Source organism: Callorhinus ursinus, unplaced genomic scaffold (genome assembly GCF_003265705.2).
Source record: "Callorhinus ursinus isolate GAN/ISIS: 27379988/994484 unplaced genomic scaffold, GSC_fseal_2.0 scaffold20, whole genome shotgun sequence".
In the NCBI taxonomy this organism is placed as follows: domain Eukaryota; kingdom Metazoa; phylum Chordata; class Mammalia; order Carnivora; family Otariidae; genus Callorhinus; species Callorhinus ursinus.
The window spans coordinates 2,640,415-2,666,691 of record NW_027397082.1 but is presented as its reverse complement, the minus strand read 5'-3'; the positions used below and the strand labels follow the sequence as shown (position 1 = coordinate 2,666,691).

The 26,277-nt window shown below is 52.9% G+C and overlaps 1 protein-coding gene across 6 annotated transcripts in view; it reads left to right on the top strand.

The window, feature by feature from the left end:
• The window catches only part of GRK5 (G protein-coupled receptor kinase 5), a 215,621-nt gene that overhangs the window by 151,465 nt on the left and 37,879 nt on the right, over positions 1–26,277 (top strand). For 4 of the 6 annotated variants that reach the window (XM_073904118.1, XM_025880451.2, XM_025880448.2 and 1 more), the window contains one exon: positions 9,461–9,538. The exons of the other annotated variants lie outside the window; for them this stretch is intronic. In XM_073904118.1, coding sequence (XP_073760219.1) covers positions 9,461–9,538 — 78 coding nt within the window. The remainder of the gene's footprint in view (positions 1–9,460; positions 9,539–26,277) is intronic. 6 annotated transcript variants of the gene reach the window in all.

Sequence of the window (26,277 nt, the reverse complement as noted above, 5' to 3'; positions counted from 1 at the left end):
CTTTCTGTTAGAGATGGCAGCCGATTTAGGCAGTGCCTAAATGTGTTGATTAATTAGGGATTGCAGCATGGTGACATTCTCATTTTGTCATTCCTTCTTCATTTGCTGACTGACTGGGAAACTTCTTTTCAATTACTGTTTGGTTACCTAGTGATAAAGTTCATGGAGGGGTTGCTTCATTCTTTCCCTGTATTTATGTTTTCTAAGTACCAGATCGGTTCACTAGCACCCTCCAATAGTAGTAACCAATTTGTTTTAAAGGCGTGGATTTAAACATGGATGCATTTTGATGTGTGGTGGTCATTATCCTTATTGATGCTCCATGATCTCATCGTTGGCCACCAGGTTGGCTTCTGAGCCCTTGAGAGGACCCAGTAGTCATGGGCAGCTCCTTGCTATCTGGTAGGATGCGATGTCTCAGTTCATCTTGTATCTTTACTGCCTAGACTTAGAGTCCACTGTATCTCCAAGGAGCTCTGGTTCCTTTACTGGGAAATGGTACTTGGAGACCACAGTTTGGCACTAGGGGTGCTCATTACTCATGGATTGGCCCGGATTTCTAATAGACATTGGCATTTTTCAAGTTGCCCACGATTGTACTGTGTATCCAGGGTTGGGAAACATGGACATCCAGGATAAAGTCCAAGTTCTGAGGCTGAATACCAGGCCTTCCACTGCTAGGCCCCCACCTGCACTATTAATCCTTGACCTTCACCCAGGTCTTTCTTGAGCCGTGCATTTTCTGACTTGCCACCACAGAGGTTGAAGCCTCTCGGCCCTGGCTCCCTCACTCCTGATGCCTGAAATGCCCCCACGTGCCCCTCAGGAGAATGCCGGCTGGTTCCTTGTTCTCTCATGCTCTGCTCTCAGAAGGCTTCCCCCACCACCCCTCCCTGCAGTGCCCTCTGCCCCAGGTGCTGGCTCCAACACGCACTGGAGCCTCATTATTGGGCAGTGCCAGAATGGTGTATTGGTCAGGCAGGCAGCTTCCACAGACAGACTGAGGGAGCAGTGCTGGCTCTGGGTGGGTGCCAGACCCCTCTGTGAGAGTTCGCCAGGGGAGTGTGTGGTGGAGGAGCAAGGCAAGCAGGAGACCAGCCAGTGCAAAGGCCTACAGGCACGGCATCTGTGGCTGGAATGGAGGAAGCAAGGGCAGAGAGGGGTCTAGGAGAGCTGTTGGTTATGCAAGACCTTGTGCCATTAAAGAACTTTGACTTTGAGTGAAATGGGGAGCCCCTGGAGGGTTTTGAACAGAGCAGTGGCATGGGCTGACTTAGGTTTCTAAAGGATCCCTCTGGCACCTGTGTTGGAGGGGAAAGGCCGGGCGCAGGAGCTCTTATAGGCAGCTGCTGTCGCAGTCCAGGCGAGGGATGATGGTTGCTCAAGCCAGTGAGGAAACATTTAGCGGTGGTGAGAGTGGTTGAATTTGGGGCATGTTTTGGAGGCAGAGTTAACAGTATTTTTGGATGCATTGTGGGTGAGACAGAAGAGTTACAGATGACTTCAAAGTGTTGACCTGAGCAGATGGAAGGATGGAGTAAGGGAAGGGCTGTGGGAGGCGCATTTGGGGGAAGACCAGGAGCTCCATTTTAGGTACTCTTAGCTGGAGTGTCTCTCGGACAACCAAGTGGAGATGATTGAGGGGAGACGGACGTTCAAGTCTGGCATCTGCAAGAAAGGTCTGGGCTGGAGATGGAAGATGGGGAGTTGTCAACATATAGCTGGGATTTGGGGCCGTGGGCTGGGTGAGCTGACCAAGGAGATGAACGTGGAAGGAGAGATGAGGACCAAAGATGGAGCCCGGGACCAAGGCTGCTCCCCATTTGGAAAAGATGAGGCATCGCCAGCTTTGAGACTCGTCTAGAGAGTTGATGAGGCAGAGCAAGGCAAGGCTAAACCCAGGAGCCAGTGGAATTTTCCAGCCACGTGTCTTGTTAGACACTTATAGTCAGTTTGAGGAGAAAAAAAAAATCCAATGGATGCCCATTTTCATTCTGGTCGTGCAGACGTTCCCTTTTGCTGGGCCAGTACCAAGAGCTTTTTTTCTGGAAAGGAAATGTGAGTCTGGCTCCCTGTGTTGATGCGACAAATGTTCTTTACATACGCCTTAACGCGGCCGCCACTCATAGAGGCTGGCCCTGCCCCTCGCGTTTTGTCTGCATCTCTGGGAACTAGCAGGGCCCTTTCATCACCCATCTTGACGTCAAATGACCAGCCTTTGGAACACCTCTTTTACGCAGGAAGACTTTATTGAGTTTTCCAGGGCTGGCGCAGCTCTCGTCTGAAATATGTTTTTTCCTTCCATCCTGACTGGAACTCCAAGGAGGCAGCATACAGCCCCAGTGCTCCCTGGCTCAGCCGGCACCATCCACACCGTTCCCACCTCTGTGTTGAATTTCTACCAAGTGGGGTTTATTAAAAATAACCCGTCTTCGTCAGTCTCTGACGTAGTCCCCGGGAAATGCTGCTGTCCCGCACAGTCCTAATGTCTGAGTCTCTCAAGTCAAGTCTCTCGAGTCAAAACCATGGCTGTTTTAAAATGGGGCCTGGGTGATTGGGGGGCAGCAGAACTGTTTGTGTATCATTCACAGGGTAATTGAGCCCTTAGTCTTAGTTGTCAAGGGCCTCCTGGGAGCCTGAGAAGGACTCCTTCGTTGCCTTCCCACAGAGAAATGGAGTTAGTGACCCAAGTCAAAGCCGTGACTTGACTTGGCCTCAAAGAAGATTTGCCCACCTGGTCAGGGGACCAGAAGAGGCTCCAGTGTCAACCTCCACAGGCCAATAGGGTCTTTCCACAGACTTAGATTTGATGTACGTCTTCTCTCACCTGGGTCTGGGAGCCCAGATGACATCCCAGCTCATTTGAAACCCTCCTGTGCCCTCACTTGGGTGTGACTGAAAGTTTTCAGGTCTCTTCTCTTTGGGGTTAGGGGAGATTTGGCAGATAACTCAACCAGTTATTTAGCACTTATCTCCTGGATGTGTCTAGTATATCATACTCTGTTCTAGCATTCGGAGACTACACACTGAGTAGGAGAAGAAAGTTCCTGCCCTCATGGAACTTGCTTTCTGATTAAATGAAAGATTGAAAAATGAATAAATTAAGATAACTTTTAATGAAGTAAGCGATACTAGCTCTGAGTTCAGATACGTAAGTATTCGTTACCTATTGCTCAATAAGAAATTACCTCAAAACTGAGCAGCGTGAACCAACAAGAAACACTTATTATCTCGTGGCTTTTGTGGGTCAGGAATTTTGGATTGATTTACCGAGATGCTACTGACTCCAGCTGTCTTAAAAGGTTCTATTAAAGATGTTGGCTGGGGCTACAGTCATCCAAGGCTTGATCTGTTCCAAGTGTATGCGCTTGGCTGGCAGGTTAGTGGTGGCTGTTGGTTGGAGGCCCCAGTTGTTTTCCACGTGAACCTCCCCACAGGACTGCTTGAGCGTCCTTGTCACATGGCTGGCTTTCCCCAGAGCCAGTGATTCAGGACAGCATGCTAGAAGCTGCAGTGTCTGTTAGGACCTAGCCTCAGAGGTTCCATACTGTCCTAGCCCCAATATCATAATATTTGCACAGGTTAGCTCTTTCCAGTATAGAAAGAGACTTCTCAAGAGCACGAATAACAGGAGGCAAGGATCCTTACGGTCTCCGTCTTGGAGACCGGCAACTACAGGTACGAGGTTACAGCAAATGAAATCTTCTATCAGGAAATGCTAAAAGACACTTCAAGCCATTCATTAGCCCAGAACCGTAGGAAATCACTTGAAATCAGTGGGCTATCACTTGGCATTAAATGTGCCCGGTTATCCTGAAATTACTTGTAAAACGAAACGATTTGCTGCGCCTCACCAGAGGAGTCAAGTATCCTGCTTCTCCTATTTATGAGTCATACCCAGTATTTGTCGTGTCTTTCTGTCACTTCTGTGCTCTCCCCAAAGAGGGAGGGGGGGTAAGGGAAGTAATCATTCTTCAGATGGACATGGAGACCCTCAGAACAGTTGGTAAAGCCAGACCCTGGGAGCAGGGTCATCTTGAAAAAGTACTACTTATAAAATGGGTTCATCTAGTAGACCTCTATGGGATTGTCCAGTCTCCTGAGTCCCCCACCCATACTCCTGACCAACATGGTTCTTCTAGAAGCTGCCATGTTCCTACGGTGTCACACACACACCCCCCTCCCATTCACAGTCAGCTGGAGCAGGGATGAGCCTGTGAGCCAATGTAGGCCAGTGATTTCTTTCTCTGGGATTTATAGACTTGAGAGGAGGTCCTTCTCTGGCAGAGAATGCTTAACATAAAAAGCCTGGGAGATGTTGACTACCATGTGCCACTGGAGTAAGCCAGTCAGCGTTGAGAACGAGGCACGTGTGCATGCACACACACACGCACACGTGTGTGGATGAGAGTGGGTTCCAGAAGTGCTCATGTTGCTATCCTGATAGTCTTGGCCTGGCTGCATTTCATTCCCCTGCCCCCCACCCCGACAGTTTGGTTATTCAGTCCATCCTTGAATTCTAGGAGCTAAAAGATAACAGTTTTGCCTGAACTGGGCTAGACTGAAATTCTTCTCACTTAGAACTGAAAGAGTAACAGGGAGAGTCAAAGGCCTATGCATAGTGGCCTTATGAGCCTTGTTGGAGACAGAGAAATAATTCTGGGGCTGGGGGAGGAGGGGAAACTACTGGGCAGTCCAGGGGTGGTGGAGGGGGTGGGGAGAGAGCCACTCAGGGCTGAGGCGCTCGGGAGAAGTATGATGGGGCAGGCAGGAGGTGACAGCATGGCCCCTCTGCCAGGGGACTGTGACAGCTGCTGGTGAATTTGTCACCTCACCCAAGAGAAAGGTGTGATACCCCTTTCCTCCTTCCTTCTTTATAGCCTTTGCCCCAGCCAGGCTGTGTTGCACAAGCTGGTGTCTGTGGTGCTGTCACTATGGTCTGGGGTCCCCCTTGGGGTCACTCCTCCCACTCTCAGGCTATACTCCAACATGGCCAGGGGTTGGCTCCCCCCTCTCTTTCTCTGGTTCCGTCCCATCTATTGCCCTGAGGGGGGGCCAGTGACTCCCTTCCTGACCCAGGCTTAAAAGGGCTCCGCAGATGGCAGCTGTCTCTGCAGAGACCAGAGAATAGTCTGTCCAGGTAGATACAAGCTTTGGGGCTGACCAGACCCATCCGATCCTGGGACTCCTGGGGGATGCGCCCCTCTGCAGTGCTTCTTCATTCTAGTTGGGGAGCAGAGAGGGCAGGGTCAGGGCCCAGCCATCTGAAGGATTGTTCAGTCAGGGTCCTGGCAGGAGATGGACAGCCTGCCCACGAGCGAGTGCAGGGCTGTTGATGGAGTGTTAAGCAGGATGGGGAAATCAGTAGTGCTGATGCAGTACGTGGGAGCCTTTGCCACCTCTAGGTCTGCAGGGACAAGGGGAGGGACAGATGCAGGCCAGCGTACGTGAGCTGGGTCTTTAGAAGAGGGGGCCGGGAACCATGGTGCCCGGGTTGGGGGGTGTAATTGCTCACCCTGATTCTCGCCTGCCCACACCAGGGTAGAGAGTGACTCCAGAGAGGCAAATGGAGACCTCCAGCCCACACGAGCAGCACAGCAAGACGCCGAGGCCGGCGTGGGTGGAGCTGGGTGTTGCTCCAGAAAGGGCCGTGGTGAGCAGCGCTGCCAACCAAGCGCGTCACTTGTCCCTGCCGCGAGGACTCTGGAAAAGCTGACCACATCGATAATTACAGAAGCCGGAGGTGGCAAGACCTCATAGCATCTCTGACTTCATCTTCTTGTCAGGGCAGGAGAAGGTCTCCCAGGAGGGGGAGGTGACATCTGAAGTTAGTCAGAGGCCGAGAGGAATCCGGCTCACTCTGCTCTTTAAACCAGTGCCGGCTGCTTTGAAAACATGACAAGTCCCCTTTTACTGGCTTGTGGTCTTCATGTTTTTAAAAATCATCCGAGGGAAGTGTGTTTTAATAGAGAAGACATATTTTCACCGGAATTTTCTGAGATTGATGATGCAATTAGAGCAGACCAAGAGGATAAAATATTAGGTTTATAAACTAGGATGTACACCGATGTTTATACTCTTTGGCAGGCAGAGATCTATAAATAATTCTTTCTGCCTTAAACTCAATGTAGTGTTTTGCTCTTTGTGTTAATAGCAGCATCTCCTCCCCAAAGGCCATTTCTGCGTTTGGCATAAATCACAGTGCGAGGAGAGGCTCATGAAATGAGCACCTTGGATGTATCTGGGGAAGAGAGATATCCTCTGAGTGGATTAGCGTAGGTGCCCTTTGGTGCTCTGGCTGTGAGGGTTGAGCTCCCAGGTTTCAGATGGGCCTTACGGCACATGTACCGTCCATTGCGGGGAGGGGATAAGACCTAGCACCCTCTCTGGTTGGAGGGAGCTCCCTTACTGATGGAGGTCATGGGGGCATTCCTTGCATGTGGTTTTCTCTCTCTTCATTGAAGTCTTTGGCTGCCATTTCCCGAGCCAGCGCTAATTGTAAAATTCTGGGCTGTTGGCCCAACCTCTTATTTGCTGCTTATGTTTTCTGGTCGCAGCTGATTTCAGCAGCTTTTGCCCACTACCTGGGCAAGGGTGTTCCCGTAGCAGTGGGTTCCCGGGTGGTCCCCTGCCTCGGGTGGCGTGATCTGCCTGAGCTCTGCCCACCCAGCTGAGCCGCCATGGTGCCTTCTCTCTGTAGGAGGCCTCTCGGGGGTCACTGTGGAGACAGGGCCTGTCACTCCAGGTGACTTAATCAGTGTGAAAAACCCAGCTGGAAGCCTCCTGTTGGTTTTCTGCCTCCCAACACAAATGCTCTTCAAGTGGTGGTGACCTGACATGGACTCTCAAAGAAAGGCCTTTTGATCCTGGGCTGGGGATGCCTGTCCCCGCGTGCTCCCGGCTGCCTCCCTGTGGAACTGTGGCGCCCAGCTGCCCAGCCGGGCCTCTGCTGGGAGGCAGCTGACCTGAAAGTGATGTTATTTTTTTGACGTGGGTTTTAGTACCCAGAGCAATAATATTTTCAGCTGGTTATTGAGGCTGATTAATGAGCTTCAAGCCTCCATTTGGTTAAATAGAGCCGCCTTCACAGATGTATTTTGGGACAGTGCAAATCCAGGGTTCTGCATGGGATTGAGTTACCCCAAAAGGTGGTCGGCCATTTGCCCGGGGCCTGGGCCCTGCAAAGCAGTCTGGGTAGATTCCCATGGTGCCAGACCACTAGGCGGGTTTCCAGAGCGGCAGGACACTAGGTGCTTCTCTCCTCATCCGGGAAAAAGGGTGGTCAGTTGTGCTCTAGAACTCTCACCCCCGCTGGAGACATAGCTCCCAGCCCTCTCACGTGCTCGTGGGACTGTATTTGAACTGGTTTTTGGTGCTCTCAGAGGCGCAGTTTCCTTATCTGTTAATAGGGAGTAATAATACCTACCTTGAGGGTGAGCCTATAACCTACTCCATACTGTGTTGGGTGTGCACATGTGCGTATTAGTTTGGGGGGATTTTTCGGAAGCATCAGGGGAGAAAATAACAGGAAAAACTCAAGGGGGGAAGAGCCACCTTCTCTCCTTAAATAGTCTCAGGAAATCGCATCAATCAAATCAATTCAACAAGAAACCATCAGTCCCACAAGGCTAGTCTTCGTGGTGTGGAGGCGTTGTGGAGGGCGACGCACTGAGGCGGGCGGCCCATGGAAGGAAGTCAGGAGGCTTGTGGGCCGCCCCCCCCCCCCACCGTGGCTCTGCCACTACCAGCTGTATGATATTGGACCCGGTCCTTGGCTTCTCTGAGCCTCGGTGTCCAGCTCTATAAAGTGAGGGGGTTGGATTCCTTCCGGAATTACTATCCCATAGCCCTGTGATCCAAATGATTGAAGTGTTAACATTTCTTCCTTGGAGAAAAATCACTGAGTCTTGATTCTCTATTAGAAGAGAAATGGTCTCACAGGAAAAACTTACTCGTGTTGGACGGAAATGTGTGGCCGCATCTGTGGGCACTCCACGTGCTGCCTCTGCTTACCCCTTTTCTGGAGGGGCTTCTGGACTGGCCTGGGGGGAGAGATTGGACCCTAGACACTGGATTGTGGGGTTGCCGTGAACTGGGCCAGGAGGGCCGGGGCGCCTAACTCCATGGTGTTTCAGTTTGCGTTGATGTCATTTCCTGTCTCTTTTGAAATAGCTGTACTTTTGGACCGAGGTTGACAAATCCTTGGGTGGTGGATTTTGAAATGGTTATAAACAATTTGCAATTAGTTCTCTTGTCTAAATGAGAAAGGCAGGCTTACCCAGGCTTCTTGTTAACTTGAGGCCTTTTATCCTCGGGCAAGTGCGTCAGATGTGAGTGAAGGAGCCCCTCTTGAGGTCAAGGAAAATAAAAAGGTTTGTCTTTTGGAGGTCCTGCTGACTTGGCCAGCGATCTGGAGTCCTAAATTCCTTGGAGTTGTTGAGAAAGAGCTCCGGTTTGGAGATGGAGGCCTCAGCCCTGCCATCTCCTCTGAATGACTCTGGCCAAGTCTGCTGAACATCCTGCTCTTCATATGCAGATGTGGTGTGAGACCCTACCCTCCCATATCACTGCCTGCGCTTTTTTGAGGTTCAGATAAGAACATCTGAAAAGGGGCGCCTGAGTGGCTCAGTCGGTTAAGCGTCTGCCTTTGGCTCAGGTCATGATCCTGGGGTCCTGGATCGAGCCCTGCATTGGGCTCCCTGCTCAGCGGGGAGTCTGCTTCTCTCTCTCCCTCTGTGTGCATGCGCGCCCTCTGAACATCTGAAAAATCTCTGTATGTTCATTTTATAAGCTGAAAAGCTGCAAAAAGCTCCATATTAGCGTTTTCTTTTGCAAGGGATAATAATGACAATGGTGATAATTACGGCAGCTGTTCATGGAGTATTATGATGTGCCTGGCTCTGGGCTGAGAGCTTTGTCACATTCTGTCAGCACAGTTGCCCTGTAGTGGTGCTTTTTCAATCTGCATTTTATGGAGGTGAAGGAAATCATCTAAGGTCATGCAGCTGAAAGGTCTGAGTGACCCCAGGCAGTCTCCTGGGGACCTTCCAGTTTCGTGGCTCATTATTTTCCAGTGGCTTCCTGTGATTTATCTGAGTCGGTGGTTCTCAACCCCAGCTGTCCAGAGCCCTGCCCTCCTGGCCAGAGGGTCAGAGTCTGTTGGTGTGGGGTGGGGCCCGGGTACCAGTGTTTGCTCCCGGTGACCCTAATGTGCAGCCCGAGAAGACAGCACCTGTTCTAATAAGCACATGTCTGTGGATGGTGCAGAGTAGGCTGGGCTGGACGTCAGAGCTCCTTGGCCAGGTCTTCTTCCCAGTCTGGGCCTCAGCTTCCTGCTCTGTGGGGGGAGGGAGTGGTCACCTGACCTCCATGGTGTCTTCTCCAGGGGCTGAGAAGCTTGTGTAACTAGAAGCAGCTCAGGAGCAGATCTGTTATTGTTCTTTTCCTTCTTCTGTTTCAGGCAGAATATGAAGTTACTCCAGATGAAAAGCTGGGGGAAAAAGGGAAGGAAATTATGACCAAGTACCTCACCCCAAAGGTAAGAGGCCACCCACACCCCACAGTAGGAGGAATAGGAGGCCTTCTAGAGGAATCTGGGCCCCAGATCCCGGCCAGGCCACATGGGGAGCTGGTGGCAGCTGTTGGTCTCCACAGATCCAGCATTCTCACCTCCCTCAGAGAGTGCCCGAGACTGGCAAGGCCAAGGCAGGTGGGCCGGGCCGGGCCGGGCCGGGCGTGGGGTAGGGAGGCCTGCTTCCTGGGGCCCAGTCCCCTCCAGGGGCCTTATGCTGCCACGGCCAACACCCAAGTGTTTGTAGCTGGACCAGTGGTGGCTTGGCCCAGAAGAAAGGGCAGAGCAGGGGTAGTTGGGAGAGGTTGGTGTGGAGGGGAAGGGTTGGGGGTGATCAAGAGGGAAATGAAGGGGCGCCTGGGTGGCTCAGTTGGTTAGGCGACTGCCTTCGGCTCAGGTCATGATCCTGGAGTCCCGGGATCGAGTCCCGCATCGGACTCCCTGCTCGGCGGGGAGTCTGCTTCTCCCTCTGACCCTCTTCCCTCTCATGCTCTCTATCTCTCATTCTCTCTCTCTCTCAAATAAATAAATAAAATCTTAAAAAAAAAAAAAAAAAAGAGGGAAATGAAGTGGCTGAGGCTGTGCTGGTAGAGGTACCACTGGTTGAATACACACAGAATGTAGTGTGTCCTGAAGTATGTTCTGCTGCCTGTTGAAGGGAGAGGGGCCATGAGGCCCCGAGTTCAGGAGCACACCCACCCCAGTGCTGAAGGCAGAGAGATAGCACCACGCCCTGGGGGCCTGGTGGCCTTGGTTCCCTGGAACCTGTTCCTTCTCGCCCCCAGCTTGACAGATAAACGTGGTCTCCATCTAGTTCACAACTTGGCCCGGGAGCCTGGGTTCTAGTCCCAGCTCTTCCGCCCACACAGTTAAGTCATGTTCCCTCCCTGCGCCTCAGTTTCTGTTTCTTAAAAGTGGTCCTCCTTGCCAGACCCATCTCCTAGAAGCCTTAGGAGCTTGAGATGTGACCTGCATCCCAGCAGTTCTGGGTGCGTTCTGTGCCCCTGTGGGCCAGCAGTGGTTCCATCCTCATCCAGGATCTGGATGCTGCCTCTCTCCCAGGCTACCAGGGGACTGGGGCTACCAGAGCCATTGTGACAGGGCCCTGTCGGTCCGTCCCCACAGAGAATGGCAGGGAGTGGCAACACACAGGCATGCGGGTCAGGAAATGGCTTCACCCCTAATTTGCCATGGGACCTTCTCTTCCTGGGTCTTCCTCTCCCCAGGCCTTGGTGTTCTTTGCTGTGAAATGGGTGAGGCTTGACCAGATAATGTCACAGGGTCCCTGCAAACCAGACCATCAGACTCCACTCTCTCCAAGCCTACACTGAGGGAGTGACAAGTGAGTCCCAAGATAAGAACCAAACAGTGCAAAAGATGACAGATGCTTCAGTCACAGAGAGAGGTGTTGCCCCCGAGGTGGAGAGACTCCCTGGATGTGACGTTGGACCCCTGGAAAAAAGGCAGCCCCTGCCTTGCCGGCCTGCCTCCTTGGGGGTGCTAGGGTACCAGGGTGCCAGGACACACAGCTTCACTAAAGCAGAAGGCAGTTGCAGAGGTCTGCTGCAGCTGCTCTGGAGGATTCCACTCAGGAGACAGGATCGGGGACACAAGGAATCTGGGCCCCATACAGCAGCTCCTGCAGCCCTAGGTGGGCTTCTGACAGCCTGTGACACCCCTGGCAAGGGCATCCAGGGTGACCTGAGGCCTTTACACTCACAGAAGCTCCTTCAGAGTTTAAAATCAGGCCTCCTCTGCCCTGCACATACGGACCATCTCTGCAGGTTTTTATACGTTTTATCAACGTGACGTGCAAGTCCCTTGAGGCCTGTAACTCCCACCCTGATGTTCTCAGCAAGCGTCCCAGGGGGTCCTTGGTAGTTCTGGTCCCCCCCCACACACCCTCGCTGCCCCCTCAGGGGTTCTGGAGGGCCAGGGGCCCCGAGCGTGTGGGGTTGTCACACCCCACCCCCCCGGGGGGGTCTCTCGTACCACACTGGGTCCTGTTCTGGAGCAGGGCTGCTCATCTCCAGCATCTGCAGGCGGCCAGGGGCATCTCTGTGCAGTCAGTTCAGCCTCACACCCAGAGAGGTCTCTTGTGTCACTTCTTCCTGCTCCCGCCAGGCCACCACCCCGACTTGTCATTCTCTTGCTCTCTCTGCTTCTGCTTTCTTCGTAAGCGTATGCTTCTCTCCACGTGATGGGCAAGCAGTCCCAGTCCTTCTGCACATGGCAGAAACGAGAGGATTCACATTCATAAAAGCCCCAGACGCTGGGCAGGGCCAGCTTGCTCTGCACAGGCGCGGCCCTGGGCCCACATGGCTGCCCGCTCCATCCGTGTGGCCATCGGGCCTTCAGGCAGCTGTGCCTTGCTTTGTTCCAGATACAGGCCTTGTTGGCATCTCTGAAAGTTCTCAGGTTGAAAGGGGTCAAGGGGGAGGTATGTGAGCAGGGTCCCTGTTTCCCCGCACTCGCAGCCGCTGTCATGTTGCTTTTGATCTCCTGGCCACCGCTTGAGACAGCGTCAACACCCTGGGCAGAACCAGGACCCAGAGCTCAGAGGAGGCACGGCTCTGAGGGTGCAAATACCCCAGGGTGGGTGAGAACAACAGCTCACCGGCTCAGTGCCTACGGGGTGCCAGACACCTCCTAGGCGTCACCTGTGATGGCTGCAGCCTCCGTGAGTTGAGACGTGTACAGGTGGCTGCCAGGGCTGGGGGGGGGCGGGGCAGGTGGATAATGTGCTCTGGCCACTCAGCTAACAGATTCTTCAGCTGCCCTCAGCAAAGGTGGTTTCCACGGTGCCTCAGCTTTGCCAGTCCAGCTCTCCATCTGCACCCAGTTGGGGCCACCCACCCACTTGTGTTCCCCCCGGACAATGGCAGCTAACGTGTTTTGAGGACCCACTGTGTGCAGACACTCTCTCCCCTAGTCCTTGCTGCTACCACGTGTTGGGATTCCATTGGCTCCATCTTACAGATGAGCACGGGGAGGCTCCGGAGGGACTGTCACTGTCCCAGGTGATGCAGCCGGGACTTGAGCCCCCGACCTGCAACTGTGGTGCCCTGTTCCCCACATCTGGTCCCTCACTGCCCTTCTGCTGCCCCCGCCCCGGCTGTGGTCTACAGTGAGGATGAAGTGGTTCCTTTGTCCAGCCTTGTCGGCTCCTTTGGCCCATCCAGGGGCTGCTGCAGGGGCTGTTCCATTCTCTCCCTGCCTGGCCAGCCTCATCTGGAAGCCCCTGCTGGCAGACCCCATCCTGCTCTCCGGACCCCCTGCCCCTGCTCAGTGCTGCCTCCATCTCCTAGAGGGATGGGGCCCAGACTCCTCATCAGCTCAGACGGTTTTACAAGTGCCTCTGAGCCTGCCAACATTTTTTCCTTAAGTACTCCTCAATTTTAAAAATTTAAACCACACCATATGTTGTGGCCCAGGGGCCTGGGGGAGGTGGTCGAAACAGTCCCATGGGGCGACTGTTTTCCTACAATAAATTTCGCACTGCCTCCCAGTCCTTCCTGTAGACAGTCTCTCAGGAGCTGTTTTCACTTCTTGGTGCTGCAGATGCCCCAAGGGCTGGGGAGCCAGGGGCTGGGGGAGAGGGGTCAAGCTAGTGGCTGAGGCCCCAGTGTTGGCCCTGAGGTCTTTGAAGAACTCCCAGAGCCATTGCTCCCAAACCCAGATCATCCTTACCTTGAGCCCTTCTTCAAGTTGTAGCCCCTGTGTCTCAGCTCCACGCAGCATTTCCAAAGGGTAGGCCGAAGGACGCCGATCATTTGAGAGGCTCTGTAGTCAGTTACATGTGGGTGATACTACATGTATCTTCCGCTTGTAAAGATTCACCTGGCACGTGAGCATTTCGAAGACTCTGAGAAGTCCTGCAATAAAGAAACCTGTTTGCAGACAAAGCATTTCCCAAACCTGTTTGACCATGAGACCTGTGCCCCCCAAATTTTGCATCCTGCTGGATACATCTGCGGCTGCAGAAGACATCCAAAGGTCTTCATGACCTGGTTTCCTTCTGCTTCAAAATCCCTTCTCCTGATACCTCTCCCACAGGCCTCACACTGGGCTCTGGCTATGTCATTTCCAGTCTCATCTTGCCCACACCTCGTAGCCTTTGTTCAGGCTGTGCCTGCAGGGCCCTTCCCCCTAGACCCCTGCTCTGGTTTTTTTTCCCTTCTGCGTCCCTCAGCCTGACACCTTGGCTGCACACAGCCCCTTGCCTCTGGCCACCTACCGGGGTGGTCTCTGAGCACGACGCACTGTTGTACTTATGCGGGTACACACGGTCAGCGCTCCAGGCCCCCGGGGGGATGCTGAGGAGCCCTCCTTGCAGAGCGGGTGACAGCATTTCTGGGGACCAGCCCGCTGCAGTGTGGCAGGAGCCGTGGCAGCACTGTGCAAAGGGAAGCTGCCCCTACACCAGCCTGAGTAGCCAGGGAGGCGTCTGGGAGGTGACGCAGCTGAATCAGATGTTAACGTGAGGAGGAGGCGGCCAGAAACAAATGAAAGGAAAGAAGGGCCTTTCATGGGCAAAGGTATAGAGCAGTGGTTCTCACCTGGGGACGGTTTGCCCCCCCGGGAGACAGTCGGCAGTGTCTGGAGATAGCTTTGATTGGCACACTTGGGAGGATGTGCTCTGGCATCTGATGGGTAGGGGCCAGGGATGCTGTTGAACACCTTCCGGTGCACAGGACGGCCCCAGAACAAAGAATTCTCTTGACACTAAGTGTCAGTGGCGCCGAGGTTGAGAAACCCTGCTGTGGAGGTGGGAGAGGGTGTGCGGTGGTCAGTATAGCAGGAGTGGAAAGGTAGGGGGATGAGGGCACCCTGGGCGGCAGGGCTGGCAAACGTGCTGAGGAGTTTGACACCATCCCGGTGGCAGCGGGAGCCACAAGGGCTTCGCAGGCCGTTTGCAGTTCAGGCTGGTCCCTCTGACCACATGGGGGAGAGAAGGGGAGGGGGGAGGCCTGGAGGCAGAAGACCATCTAGGGAGCTGCTGCAGGTGCTGTGGGAGTGACTGTGCCTCATGCTGGGACAGTGGCCCTAGGGACATGGTGACACAAGAGTCTTGGGAAATGTTAGGAGGAAGGAGCTCTTAGGGGATGGCCAGGTGTGGGGCATGAAGGAGAACGGGCAGAAGGAGTCCCAGGTGACTCCCTGGTTTTCATCTTGAGTTACTGAGTGGCTGCCCTCCCTCCCCCCCCCCCCCCCGCCACCCAGGAAAGACAGAGAGAGCACATAGCACGAAGGTCATTGCTACAGGTTGCAGGGTTATTAGCTCATTGGGCAGAGGTGATGGCATCTGTTCTCTGTGGGTATCCCCTGTGCCTGCAGGGGATATGAGACAGTGAGGGGGCCCTGGGAAGCTTCCTTCTGTGGGCCCCCTCACCTTGCCTGCCTCGTGTCTTTTCCTGGGGAGCTGCCACTTGGCTCGCTTGTGTTCCCTGGTGTCTGACATGGTGTGTTTGCTGAGAGTCTGGCCGGAAAGTCCCTGCTCAAAGCCAGAGCTTATGCCTAGAGCTGAATTCTCATTCCCTGTGTGATGATGCTCTTCAAACCCTGGCTTGAAGGCTTCCTTCCCAGGCGGCAAAGCCCACTCCTTGGACGCTGCCCAGATCTTGCATCAGTTGCCCAGACGTGGCCAGCTTTGCTCTGGAGGTTATTGGAGACACCAGTCCTGGGCGGGCTTTGGAGTGCACCCGAAGTGGGGACCTAACACAGAGGCAGCAGAGTGCTTTGAGAAGGTGTTTCAGAACCAGGTAGACCTGGGTTGGAAGCCAGACTCGGCCTCCTTTAGCTGCATGGCCTTGGGAAAGTTAATTAGCCTTCCAGTGTCTCGGGTGGTTCATCCGTCAAGTGGGTGGGGTGGCTGTGAGGGTCACAGATACACCAGCGAGTACAGAGCTCAGAGCTGGTCCGTGTTAGACACTCACTCAGTGGTGGCTAGCGTCTGACTTTCCCCTCCTCTCTGTGCTTTCCAAATTAGGCTGTTGAATGAGGAAATCATTCAGACATGAACTCCAGCTGTGGAGTTGAGAGAGGCCAAGGAGGGGTCTGGAGGGCCCCCAGCCACAGAGGCTGGCCAGAGAGGCCAGGCTCATTAGAAGGCAATGCATTCGTCAGGATGATTAATACTAGCTGCCGTAAGAAACAACCCCCAAATCTCAGGGGCTTCTCACAACAGAGATTCTTTCTTTCTTAGGCACAATCTGATTGGGTCTTCAGCTCTCTTGGGTGAAGACCAGGGGTCCTGGCTGCTTTTGTGGCCCCACCATCTTGAAGATGTTGCCTCGTGTTCACTGCCAAAGGGGAGGAGAGGAGTGAAGGAAGTGCGGGAGCTGCCTTGTTAAAGCTCCACGGGCCAGCAGGGGGGTCTGGAGGATGCGGGGAAGCGTTCGGTGCGTACAGCTTCCTGCCTACCTTCTCATCCCCCAGACCCCAAACTGCAGACGTTGTCTGTATGGCAGGCTAGTCCGCTGGTGCTGGTGAGACAGCCTTGGGTATTGCATGTCCTAGAAATAGGCAAAGGTGTGTCAGCTCAGAGAAGCTGCCCAGAGGCCCCTTGGTCGGATCAGATTTGTGTGCTGGGCTCTGTGGACATCTGGGCAGTTCACCTTCCAGGTACCTGCAGACCAGAGGTGGTACAGGTGTTCGGGGGGTGCGTGTCGGGTGGGGAGGGGGGCAGGCTTGCTCTGAGCTGGGGTCGACCGGGCAGTATTTTTAATTATAGTAATAACTAATAACAGGTGATTATGAAAGCAGTGTGATATATCATCCATCACTACAGACTTTAAAATACTAGCATTATGGAGATAAAATTCACATACCGTAAAAGTCATCCTTTTAAAGTGTACAGTCAGTGGTTCAAAATACTCACCAAGTTGTACAACTCTACCATCACTGTCTGCTTCCGGGACATTTTATCACCCCCAGTGGCAACTCTATACTCATTAGCAGTCACCCCCTGTTTCCCTCTCCTCCTAGCCCTGGGCAACCACTAATCTACTTCCTGTCTCTGTGGATTTGCCTGTTCTGGACATCTCATATACATGGAATCATACAGTGTGTGGCCTTTTGTACCTTCTTCCACTGAGCATAGTGTTTCCAGGGTGTATCCATATTGTAACCTGTATCAGTACTTCAGTCTTCTTTATGGCAGGATGGTATCCCACTGTATGGATAGACCCTGTTGTGTGTATCTTTTCCTCAGTTGATGGACACTTGGGTGACTTCCACTTTTTGGCTAGAATGAATAATGCCACTGTGAACATTCGTGTACAAGTTTCTGCCTGGACGTTAAGTTTTCATCTCCCTTGAGTAGATAACTTTGGAGTGGAATAGCTCGGTCACATGGTAACTTGATGTTTAGTGATTTGAGGACCTGCCAGACCGCTTTTGAAGGGGCTGCACCATTCTCCACTCCCACCAGCAGCGCCTACGCGTTCCCATTTCTCTACGTTCTCACCAACACTTGGCATTTTCTGTCTTTTTAATTGTATTCATCTTAGTGGGTATGAAATGGTATCTCATCGTGGTTTTGATTTGCATTTTCCTAATGGCTAATGATGCTGAGCATCTTTTCATGTGCTTATTGGCCCTTTGGAGATCTTCTTTGGAGAAGTGTCTGTTCAGATCCTTTGCTCGCTTTTAAATTAGGCTGGTCGTCTTCTTAATGTTGAATCCTAAGGCTCCTTTGTATGTTCTGCATGCAAGTCTTTTATCAGATACATGATTTGCAAATATTTTCTCCCATTCTGTGAGCTGTCCTTTTACTTTTGTGGTGGTGTCCTTTGAAGCACAACGGTTTTTAATTTTGATAAAACTCAGATTCATTTTTGTTACTTGTTTTTAAAGGACTTGCTTTCATTTTGTCTTATCTTTCCTTGTCAGAAGGCCTCAGGGTTTTGGGGAACAGGGTGCATATGGGGACAAAGTAAACAAATCATAGTGCACTTTAGGCCCATGAATCTGTCTTCCTCTGGAGAACCAAAGCCCCATTGCCAGCTGGGAAGAGCAGGGTGAGGCGTGGTCCTTCACGATTATTCCAGTCCGTCTCCCAATTGACATAACAATATGCTATCCTTTAGGCCATCTGTATCCAACGCTGCAATGGCATTGTACAGAGCTGCTCTTGGATCTTCCATAGCAACTCCCCAAGCTGGGTGTTAGTGTACCCATTTTACAGATCAGGCAACCAAGTTCTGGGAAGGGAAGAGGCTGGTTTCAAATCGTGGAGGCAGGGCTTCAGGTGAGCCCCTGAGTCTCCTGCTTCAGCCATGTTGTTTGTAGTCCAACTTGCTGTGATTCATTTTAATTGGGCCCATGAGCAGTGGTGCCAAGTCTCCATTTTTGAGCTGCACCACCCCAGTCCCTGAGGCCTGGCAGGTGGCACCCAGTTTTAATGTACTATCAGCAGACTCCAGGGGAGGCTCAGACCTGGTGGAGGGTCCTGCTGAAGGAGCCTGGACACCAAGGTGCACTGGTGGGTTGGGGCAGACTCCTGCCATGAACCGACGTGGCAGCCTCTGTGGGATGCTGGGAATGCCCGGGGCAGGCAGCTTTTGGGGGGCACTTCTTGCTGGAGGTCTCCTGGCAGGATATTGTTCTCTGGGCCTCACACAGACACAGGCCTCTTTGCTTCTGTAAACAATGATAGGGTAAGGCAGGGACGTTTGTTCTTGTTAAGGGGAAGTTACCCATCAGCCCAAGTTTTTGCACAAAAGAAATCTATTCCTAGTGCTGGTGTGGCTCTCCAGAAAACATCCACCTTTTAAAAAGTAAAGAGCTTGAATGAAAGGAATTAATAATTATTCCAAGTTCCTCTTTCTCTGGCCCCCGGCCCCCTGCTCATTTCACCGGCACCTCCCCCTTCTCAGCCTGGGCAGCCGATTAGGAGTCTGAGGTAGCCCAAGCTGGCTAGCTTCTCTGAGGGGACAGTTCCTCTGCCTTGGGGGCAGGGCAGTCAGCAGCTTCGGTCCTTGCCCTCAGGAGCACATGGAGCCCCAGCTCTGCCACCCTCCTGCTATACATCGCTGGAGCCTCAGTTCTCCCGTCCGAGTATGGGGATGATAAACATGGCGCGAGGATGGGTTCATGGCCAGCCTTCCTTCTTACGGCAGGCACCTCACGGTCTCTGCTGTGTCTGCATACCACCCTTACAATTAGTTATATATAAGTTTTTTCTCTTTTAAATTAACCCATGTCTTTCTGTTTAAAATCAGTGAGTTTTGGGCACCTGGCTCAGTTAGTGGAGCATGCAACTGTTGATCGTGCTGTTGTAAGTTCGGGCCCTATGTGGGTGTAGAGGTTACTTAACATCTTTTAAATAATTAATTAATTAATTAAAGTAAATGAGTTTCAAAAGAAAACTTTGTGTCAAGACCGTGCCTGGAAAGCCAGCATTTATTTGTCATACAGAAAGCTAACTGGGAAAAGTGTGGCATTAAATCCTCCCCGGATCCTCTTTTGCCTGCCTAAGGCTCTGAGCCTAAAGCTGCCTTTCTCTTTGTTTGGAAGAGAGATTAGTGAGTATTGGAGATGTGTTAGCAAGACGGTGGCCCCACACTGAGACTTTCTTCTTGATGACGGGAGGCTCAAAGGAGAACTGAAAAGAGAATACCTTTGTCACTGAGCGATTCCGTAGTATTTAATTGTGTCCTAAGACCATCTCATCATCTTCGGAAAATGCTGGGCTAACTATCTACCTCCCAGCTGTGATGCATTTTATAAATGTTGGCTTGTTGCTGGAGACAGCATGACCTGGAGCCAGGAGCATGGGACTAGGAGTCAGGTTCATTCCCCATCTCTCTTCTTGGGTTCTGTGGCCTGGCGGGCAGCTGGCCTAGAGTCTGCCTAACTGTCTAACCAATCCTTGGTCCCCAGGGCAACCCGAGGCATGGGATATAGGTGGTTTGGACAAATCGCTCCCTTCCCAGTGCCTGCCCCATCCTCCATGGGGTTTGGGGCTTCCAGACACTGGCCCCGGACCCAGCATTCCATCTCCGCTAGATTGCTTGGCCCTCATCTGTCTCCCAGAAGATGCCTAGAAGAGTATCTCCATCCTGCTGTCAATGAATCCAGCGAGCTCGGAGTCCACCTTCGCTTGAGCCCCTCCTGAGCAGGATCTGGCTGGGCAGGCAGCGGGGCTGGAGGGGCAGTGGGGCCTGCATCCTGGCTTTTCCCACTTGGCCACAGCACTGCAAAATGACTCCGTGGGAGAGGACTGAGAAGGAAACTTGAGAGAGGAACTTCCTGAGTGTTCTCAAGCAGCAGTGGGGAAGGGGAGGCTGGGCCTCTTCCTTTTCCATTTTTGGGAGCAGTAGAGAGCAGAATTCAAAACAAATAAAGGCACATTTGTGTTTACTAGCTATCCTGGGGCAAGACAGAAGGGAGCTAGCATCTACTGAGCAACTGCTGCATGCCTGGGACTCCATGTTCCCTGTTTCACTCGGTCCTTGTAACGGTTGTCTGAACGGATAAGAGACGGGGCTGAAAGGGGTTAAGTAATTGCCCAAGAGCACCAAGCTTGGGCCAAGTGGGGAACTGAAGCCAGGCCTGAACCTCAAAGCCTGCTCCTTCTCATTCCCCTCACAGCCAGATGCCTGCTCTCCCTGGGCCTCAGTTTCCATCAGTAGAGTGAGGAGGTTGGCCTGGATGCCATCTGAGAGGCCCATCAGGCTCCAACCCCCTGCGGTCCCAGGAGCAGTTCTTACTGCATGCCAAACATGATTCTGTGGACTTGAAATAACTCACTTAATCCTCACATCTATCCCATGGGTTATTATCTCCATTTTAAAAATGAAGAGATGATGGGACATCTGGGTGGCTCAGTTGGTTAAGCGACTGCCTTCAGCTCAGGTCATGATCCTGGAGTCCTGGGATCGAGTCCCGCATCGGGCTCCCTGCTCAGTGGGGAGTCTGCTTCTCCCTCTGACCCTCTTCCCTCTCGTGCTCTCTATCTCTCATTCTCTCTCTCTCAAATAAATAAATAAAATCTTTAAAAAAAAAAAAGAAGAGATGGACACAGAGTGGCTAAGTAACTCACTCAAGGTCACATAGCTGGGATGGGGGAAGCTGAGACTTCTGTCTGTGCTCTTGACCCTACCCCATCCTGTTCTCCTAAGATGAGCTAACCTGGCTCCCTGCCTTGGGCTCTGCCTAAGTCTCTTCTTGACTAAGCGTTTACTAATGACACAGGAGCACTCACCAGGGAGCTAGGGTACTGTTTGGAGAATAGCGGGACTTAGGAGCGCTCCTGGGTCATTTCAAGTTCACCCCAGTGCCCGGCACAGCACCACTCCGCGTGAAGGGCCCCTGCTCGCTTGAACCGCCTTCTGAATGGAGGTTTCAGCCTCCAGAAATCCTGGTACGTTGGGAGAGGAGCCGAGAGCCCATCCTGGGGGGCATCGTTCCTCCAATATACCCCAAGAGGACAGAAGACACCTCCTGGGGTGGGCCCAGGCGCCCAGGGCAATCTCAGGGGCCACCCAATCCAGGGCCTTGCAGATAGCTTTGGCCACAAGTTTCCAGTATGCGAAGACACAGAGACCAGCCACAGTTGAGCAGCCTGAGGGCTGGACCCCCTTTTGCCTCCCTCCTTCTCCCCAGACCCTGGCTTTTAAAGAACACTTGTGGCTTGGTGGAACCCAGCTTTAAAACCTGAACTAAGCCCAACTTCTCATTCCCTATGTAAGGGAACTGAGGTCCAGAGAGGGGCTGCACCCCTCCCCTCCAAGGGTCACATGGCTTGGAAGAGGAGACTGGACCATTCCTTGCCAGGCTTTCTACAACCCTATGCTAGAAGCTTGGAGAGAAGGCGCTAGAAGGAACTGACTTCATTTTCCAATTTCTACTGTCGTTGGCCTGCAGCTGGGCTTCATTCTCCCAAGGCTCTTATTCTTTGGGTTTATATGTGTCTAAATGGTGAGACATTTGCGGCACCCAGGCAAAGCAGAGAAGCTGCTGGTGCCGAAAGTTACACCATTTAGCATCCATGCTTTTTAAATGGAGACCCTTGAAGGGGAATATTGTTAGCTCTTTCCTTTACTAAGGGTGGACTGTAATGGGGGAGGTGTGAGCAGGTCAGGTTAATTTAGCACCTACCATATTCTGTATGCTCTGCACCTCTCTCTTGTCCTATATTCCTGGCCATCCTGTGTAGTAGACACAGTTGTCCCTTCTACGTCAGGCAGAGGTCTTTAGCTGTTGAGAGGGCAGGCTGGGAGAATTGACAACAGGGACTCCAACAGATGGGTGTATGCCAGTATCCACAGCAGCCTGTCCAGAGTCACCAGAAGGTGGAGAGAACCCAGTGCCCATCAAGAGATGAATGGATGAACAGAACATGGTCTGTCCATGCAATGGAATGTTATTCAGCCATAAATAGGAGCGAAATCCTGACACAGGCTACCACGTGGGTGAACCCTGAAAACATTATGCAAAGTGAAAGAAGCCAGACGTAAAAGGCCACACATTGTATAATTCCACTTGTGTGAAATGCTAGCATAGGCAAATCTGTCAAGACAGAAGTAGATTAGAGTTTACTAGGGGCTCCTGGGAGGGAGAGATGGGGTGTTGCTACTTAATAGGGTGATGAGAAAATTTTGGAAAAAGATGGTGGTGAAGGTTGTCATTATAAATACAGTTACTGCTGCTGAACTGTACACTTAAAAATGGTTGAAATGGCAATTTTTATGTTACAAATATTTTACAATAAAAGAAAAAGCACAAAAAGAGCGTGAAGCTGAGCTACAAGCCCAGTCTGTCTGATTCAGAGCCTGCGAGCTTTCTCCTCCCCTGTGTTGTCTTCTCTAAAGTTAACCAGAGACAGACGTCCCCCCCCCCCCAGTCAGCTTCCCAGGTGCTGCAGGAATGAGCAAGTCTGGGAGGACATGCGTGCTCCCATCTGTGGGCTATACACACTGGCTGTCCCCTCCCGGCCCTTGTCCAGCTGCTGGCCCTGGTCAGGGCGAACCTGGGGCTTGGCTTCCGCTTCGTACTGTGTCATTTGCATGGTCTCATGTCACGGTCTCCCTGCACAGCATTTTTGACGACTGTGCAATTTTCCTTCAAAGAGACGTACTTACTTGTCTTCCATGACTTTCCCGGAAAACAAATTCTCTTCACCCGCAGCCTGATTTCTTTTCAGCTCCTTCTGACCTCCTCAAGGCTGCTGGGCCAGCTGGGGCCCCTCACAGCATGCCCGTCTGGGTCCCTTTCCTTTCTCGTGACCTTCCAGGTCAGAAACTTGGACGCTCCTTTGATGCCGGCGGAGCCAGCTCTGCCTCTGGTCCCCGTTCCTGCGTGTGTGTATAGTATTTCCTGCCCGGCATTCCTCTCTTTAGAGCGGCTGGACATAGAAATCAGCCTTAGGCTTCCTGAGGACATAGCGCCTCCCCGGCCTCCCCAGACCTGCCCTGGGTGGGTCGCCACCGTTCCCTGCGGCCTGCGCTCCGCTGACTCACCGCGAGGCCTGATTGGCCCTCCCCAGCCGGCCGGGGACCTTGGGCAGAACAGGGACATCATGGGGGGCGGGGGGTGGGGGGTTTCAGTTCAGTTCCCTGGATCTTTGGAGATTCCTGCCCCTCCTTCATTCCCAAGCCCCATGGAATGAAATCTTCACTGGAGAAAAATCTTCCAAGGCCAAGACATTTCCAACACAATTTCAAACTGAAGCCAGTTTGGAAGCCGAGGAACGGGAGGGAGGGTGTTCTGGCAGATGGAAAGTTGGCTTGCTGCGCCATGGCCTCTCACGCACAAGGAATGAGGGACACTCCCCGCCGTGAGCATCCTGCAGCCGGCCCCTTCGGACCCGAGCTCGGCTCCTGAGTCACCTGCGCACGGCTGCATTCACCCAGAGCACAGACGGCTGGATTCAAACAACTCGCCAGGAAAAGTCATACTTCTGAGGGTCCCGACAGCCAGCGCGGCCTGGGTAAACAGCACGTCATCTCCCAGCCAGGGCTTTGGGCCCACAGGTCATGGCCAGGGATTATCAAATTGACAGAGCCCGGCTGGCCCCTCACTCCTCTCCAGGCACGTTTCATTTTGTTAATTATCAGTTCTTGCTTTTGACGTAAAGAGTCGAGGCCTGGGTCAGGGTCACTCATGTATTTTCCTTTCTTTCTCATTAAAATTGCCTAGCTCTCGGGGCCCCTGGCTAAGTTCTGCCGATGTTTAGAAACGTCCTCTCTTTCTGACCCCTAAAAATCCTTCCTCCTGATTTCTGCAAAGCCACTTGAACAGCAAAGGAAATACGGGTCAAGACCCTTTAAGCCCCATTCTGCTTTTCCCTTCTTGAAGGGTTGTGGCTATTTCTCAAGGGCTGTGTTTCTCCACTTTGCTGACCCCGGAAACATGACACCTTGTGACTTGGGGTGGCCAGGTCAGCAGGGGCACCATCGCAGAGGGCTGGAGCCCCGTGCAGAGGCAGCGCTTGTTCCGAGCACTTGCTGGCCTCAGGGCCCCCCATTCGGTTGGTGACCTCTGGGAGCCAGCTCTTTGGGGTCCTCCCAGGTAATCCGCCATCTTAACTTTGTCCAGAAAAGTGTCAGGGAAAGAACTGATGCTCTCAGAGCCCTGGGCGTCTCAAGAGTACTTGTCAGTATTCAAATGCCAGGAGCTAAAAACAGGAAGGGTCCTCCTGGTTGCTCGGCCAAACCCCCTTCATCCTTTGGGCCTTGGTCAGACCTCACCTCAGCCATGAAGCCACTTGGGTCTGATAAGACTGCCTCTGGGGGTGAGAGGCTGCACTACACTCAGCCAGCCTTCGTCCCCACCAGTCTTGAACTCCTTTGTGCCCTTGGCCGAGTAAGTTGTCTATGAGGTCCTTGGGACGGAGCTCATGACCTGAGCCCAGAATGGACACTCAGGGAGCCCACGTGGCTGACGGACTAAATCAGCTTGGACCCCAGCGGGAGAAGCGGTGGGCTCCGGGCTTTATGACTGCTCACAGCGCCTCCTCAGCTCTGCTTGCAAAGACCGCTTCTGTCCCTTGCAATGTTTTCCTGGCCTGGTGGGGTAACCAGCTATCTCCAGGGGCACCTCCAAAGTGGTGCCCGAGATTGTTGCCCAGAGTTCAGGAGGTTGCCAGGGTGGTCGCGTGTATCTCCATCACAGTGGGATCGTGGGCCTCACAGAGGACGCCGGGTTACTTCTCAACATAGCATCAGGGTGTTGGCTTCTGCACCCTCTCCTTCTCCCGCGGAAAACTCTGGGGAGCCCCATGAGCCCCTCAGACTCTGGGTCTTTGGCTGTTCACCACGGAGAGATAAAGGTGGAGATCAGGCTCCTAAAGGCTTGGTGGCAGGCAGACAGTGGACCCCTCGGGTCCCTCTGGAGAAGGCCCCTCTGAGACACCGTGCTGTCTGTTGGAGACAGGGAAGATCCAGGTTTGGAGGGGAGTTGAAGCAAAAATAACCTGGAGATGCTCCTCACTATAAAACAGAAGAGAATATTAAGTACAAAAGTATTTCCTGAGAATGAGAAAAGAAATCACAAACAATGACTAGAGCCTTGGAGATTCGGGCCCTTTTTATCTGAGATCTCAGTTTACCAGCAGTGCCTCTGTAGAAATGCTTCCCTCCCGCCCCCCTCCAGAGCTCTCTCTAGCTCCCAGGGCTGCAAGTAAAGGGCCCCGAAGCTTAAGCTTTCTCTGCTCCAGTGAATCGCTTCTGATTGAAGTCTGCGCCCACCCTGAGGGGAGGCGGTAAGCTCCCTTAGAACTCAAAAGAAGCACAATGAGACTTGTCATTTTTTGCCTTCTACCCCAAGGACCTGTGGCCACCAGCTGCCTGTCCAGCCTTGTGTCTCTGCCCAGCAGGGCTGCATCTGGCACGGCGCCCAGGCCTTGCAGGCCGCCAGTCAGGCTGACCATGTGGACACTCAGGGAGGAGTTGGGGATGTTTCGACGGAGAGCTGGGGGGCGCAGACATCAGACCTCGCATGGAGGGAGCCACAGCCCCATGGCACTGTGCTCACAAGCATTTGTCTGGGCTGATTTATTTTTTCCCAATGGCCAAGAAAACAAAACCCTGACTTTGTCCTTCGGTTCTGTTCTGATTTGGGGCTCGTGGACTGTGTCTGCTGCCTGGCCGTGGTTGGAGAGAGGAACTGCTCCAGACGGACACAGAGTGCATGACAGTGGCTTTTCCACATGCCGCTGAAGGTTTTGATTAAAAAGGTGGAAGAATGGTGCTTTTTCTTCCTGTCAACCAGACCTTAAACCAACCCTTGAGTGAGGAAACTCTGTCTGAGGCTGCCGTTCAGTGAACTCCCTCCTTTGTCTTCTGGTCGTGATTGTACAAGCGGGTTTCATTTCAAGCCAGGATTTGGGGTTGAAATGAGCCCCACTTCACCCACCTCCTGCCAGTCCCAGTGCCTGTCCCTAGAGTCAGGCGGGCTGGGCCGAATTAGTTCATGGAACTCAGAACCAGCCAACCTGAGGGGTGGCGGGGAGGGAAGAGCAAGGAGAGAGGTGCTTTGGTGCTTTGGGTCATGTTTGGAGGGTCCTCCTAGTCACCTTCCCTACCTCCTAATTTTACAGGTAGTGAATTAGTCTGGGTTATTGGTGGCAAGTGGCAGATATGTAACCCCCAGTTGCTCAAGCAGAGGAGGAATCTGTTGGAAGGGTGGGGATATGATGAAACTGGAGAGAGACACCAGCTGTACCGGGGCTGGGGAACCCTGGCACCAGGATGCTTACC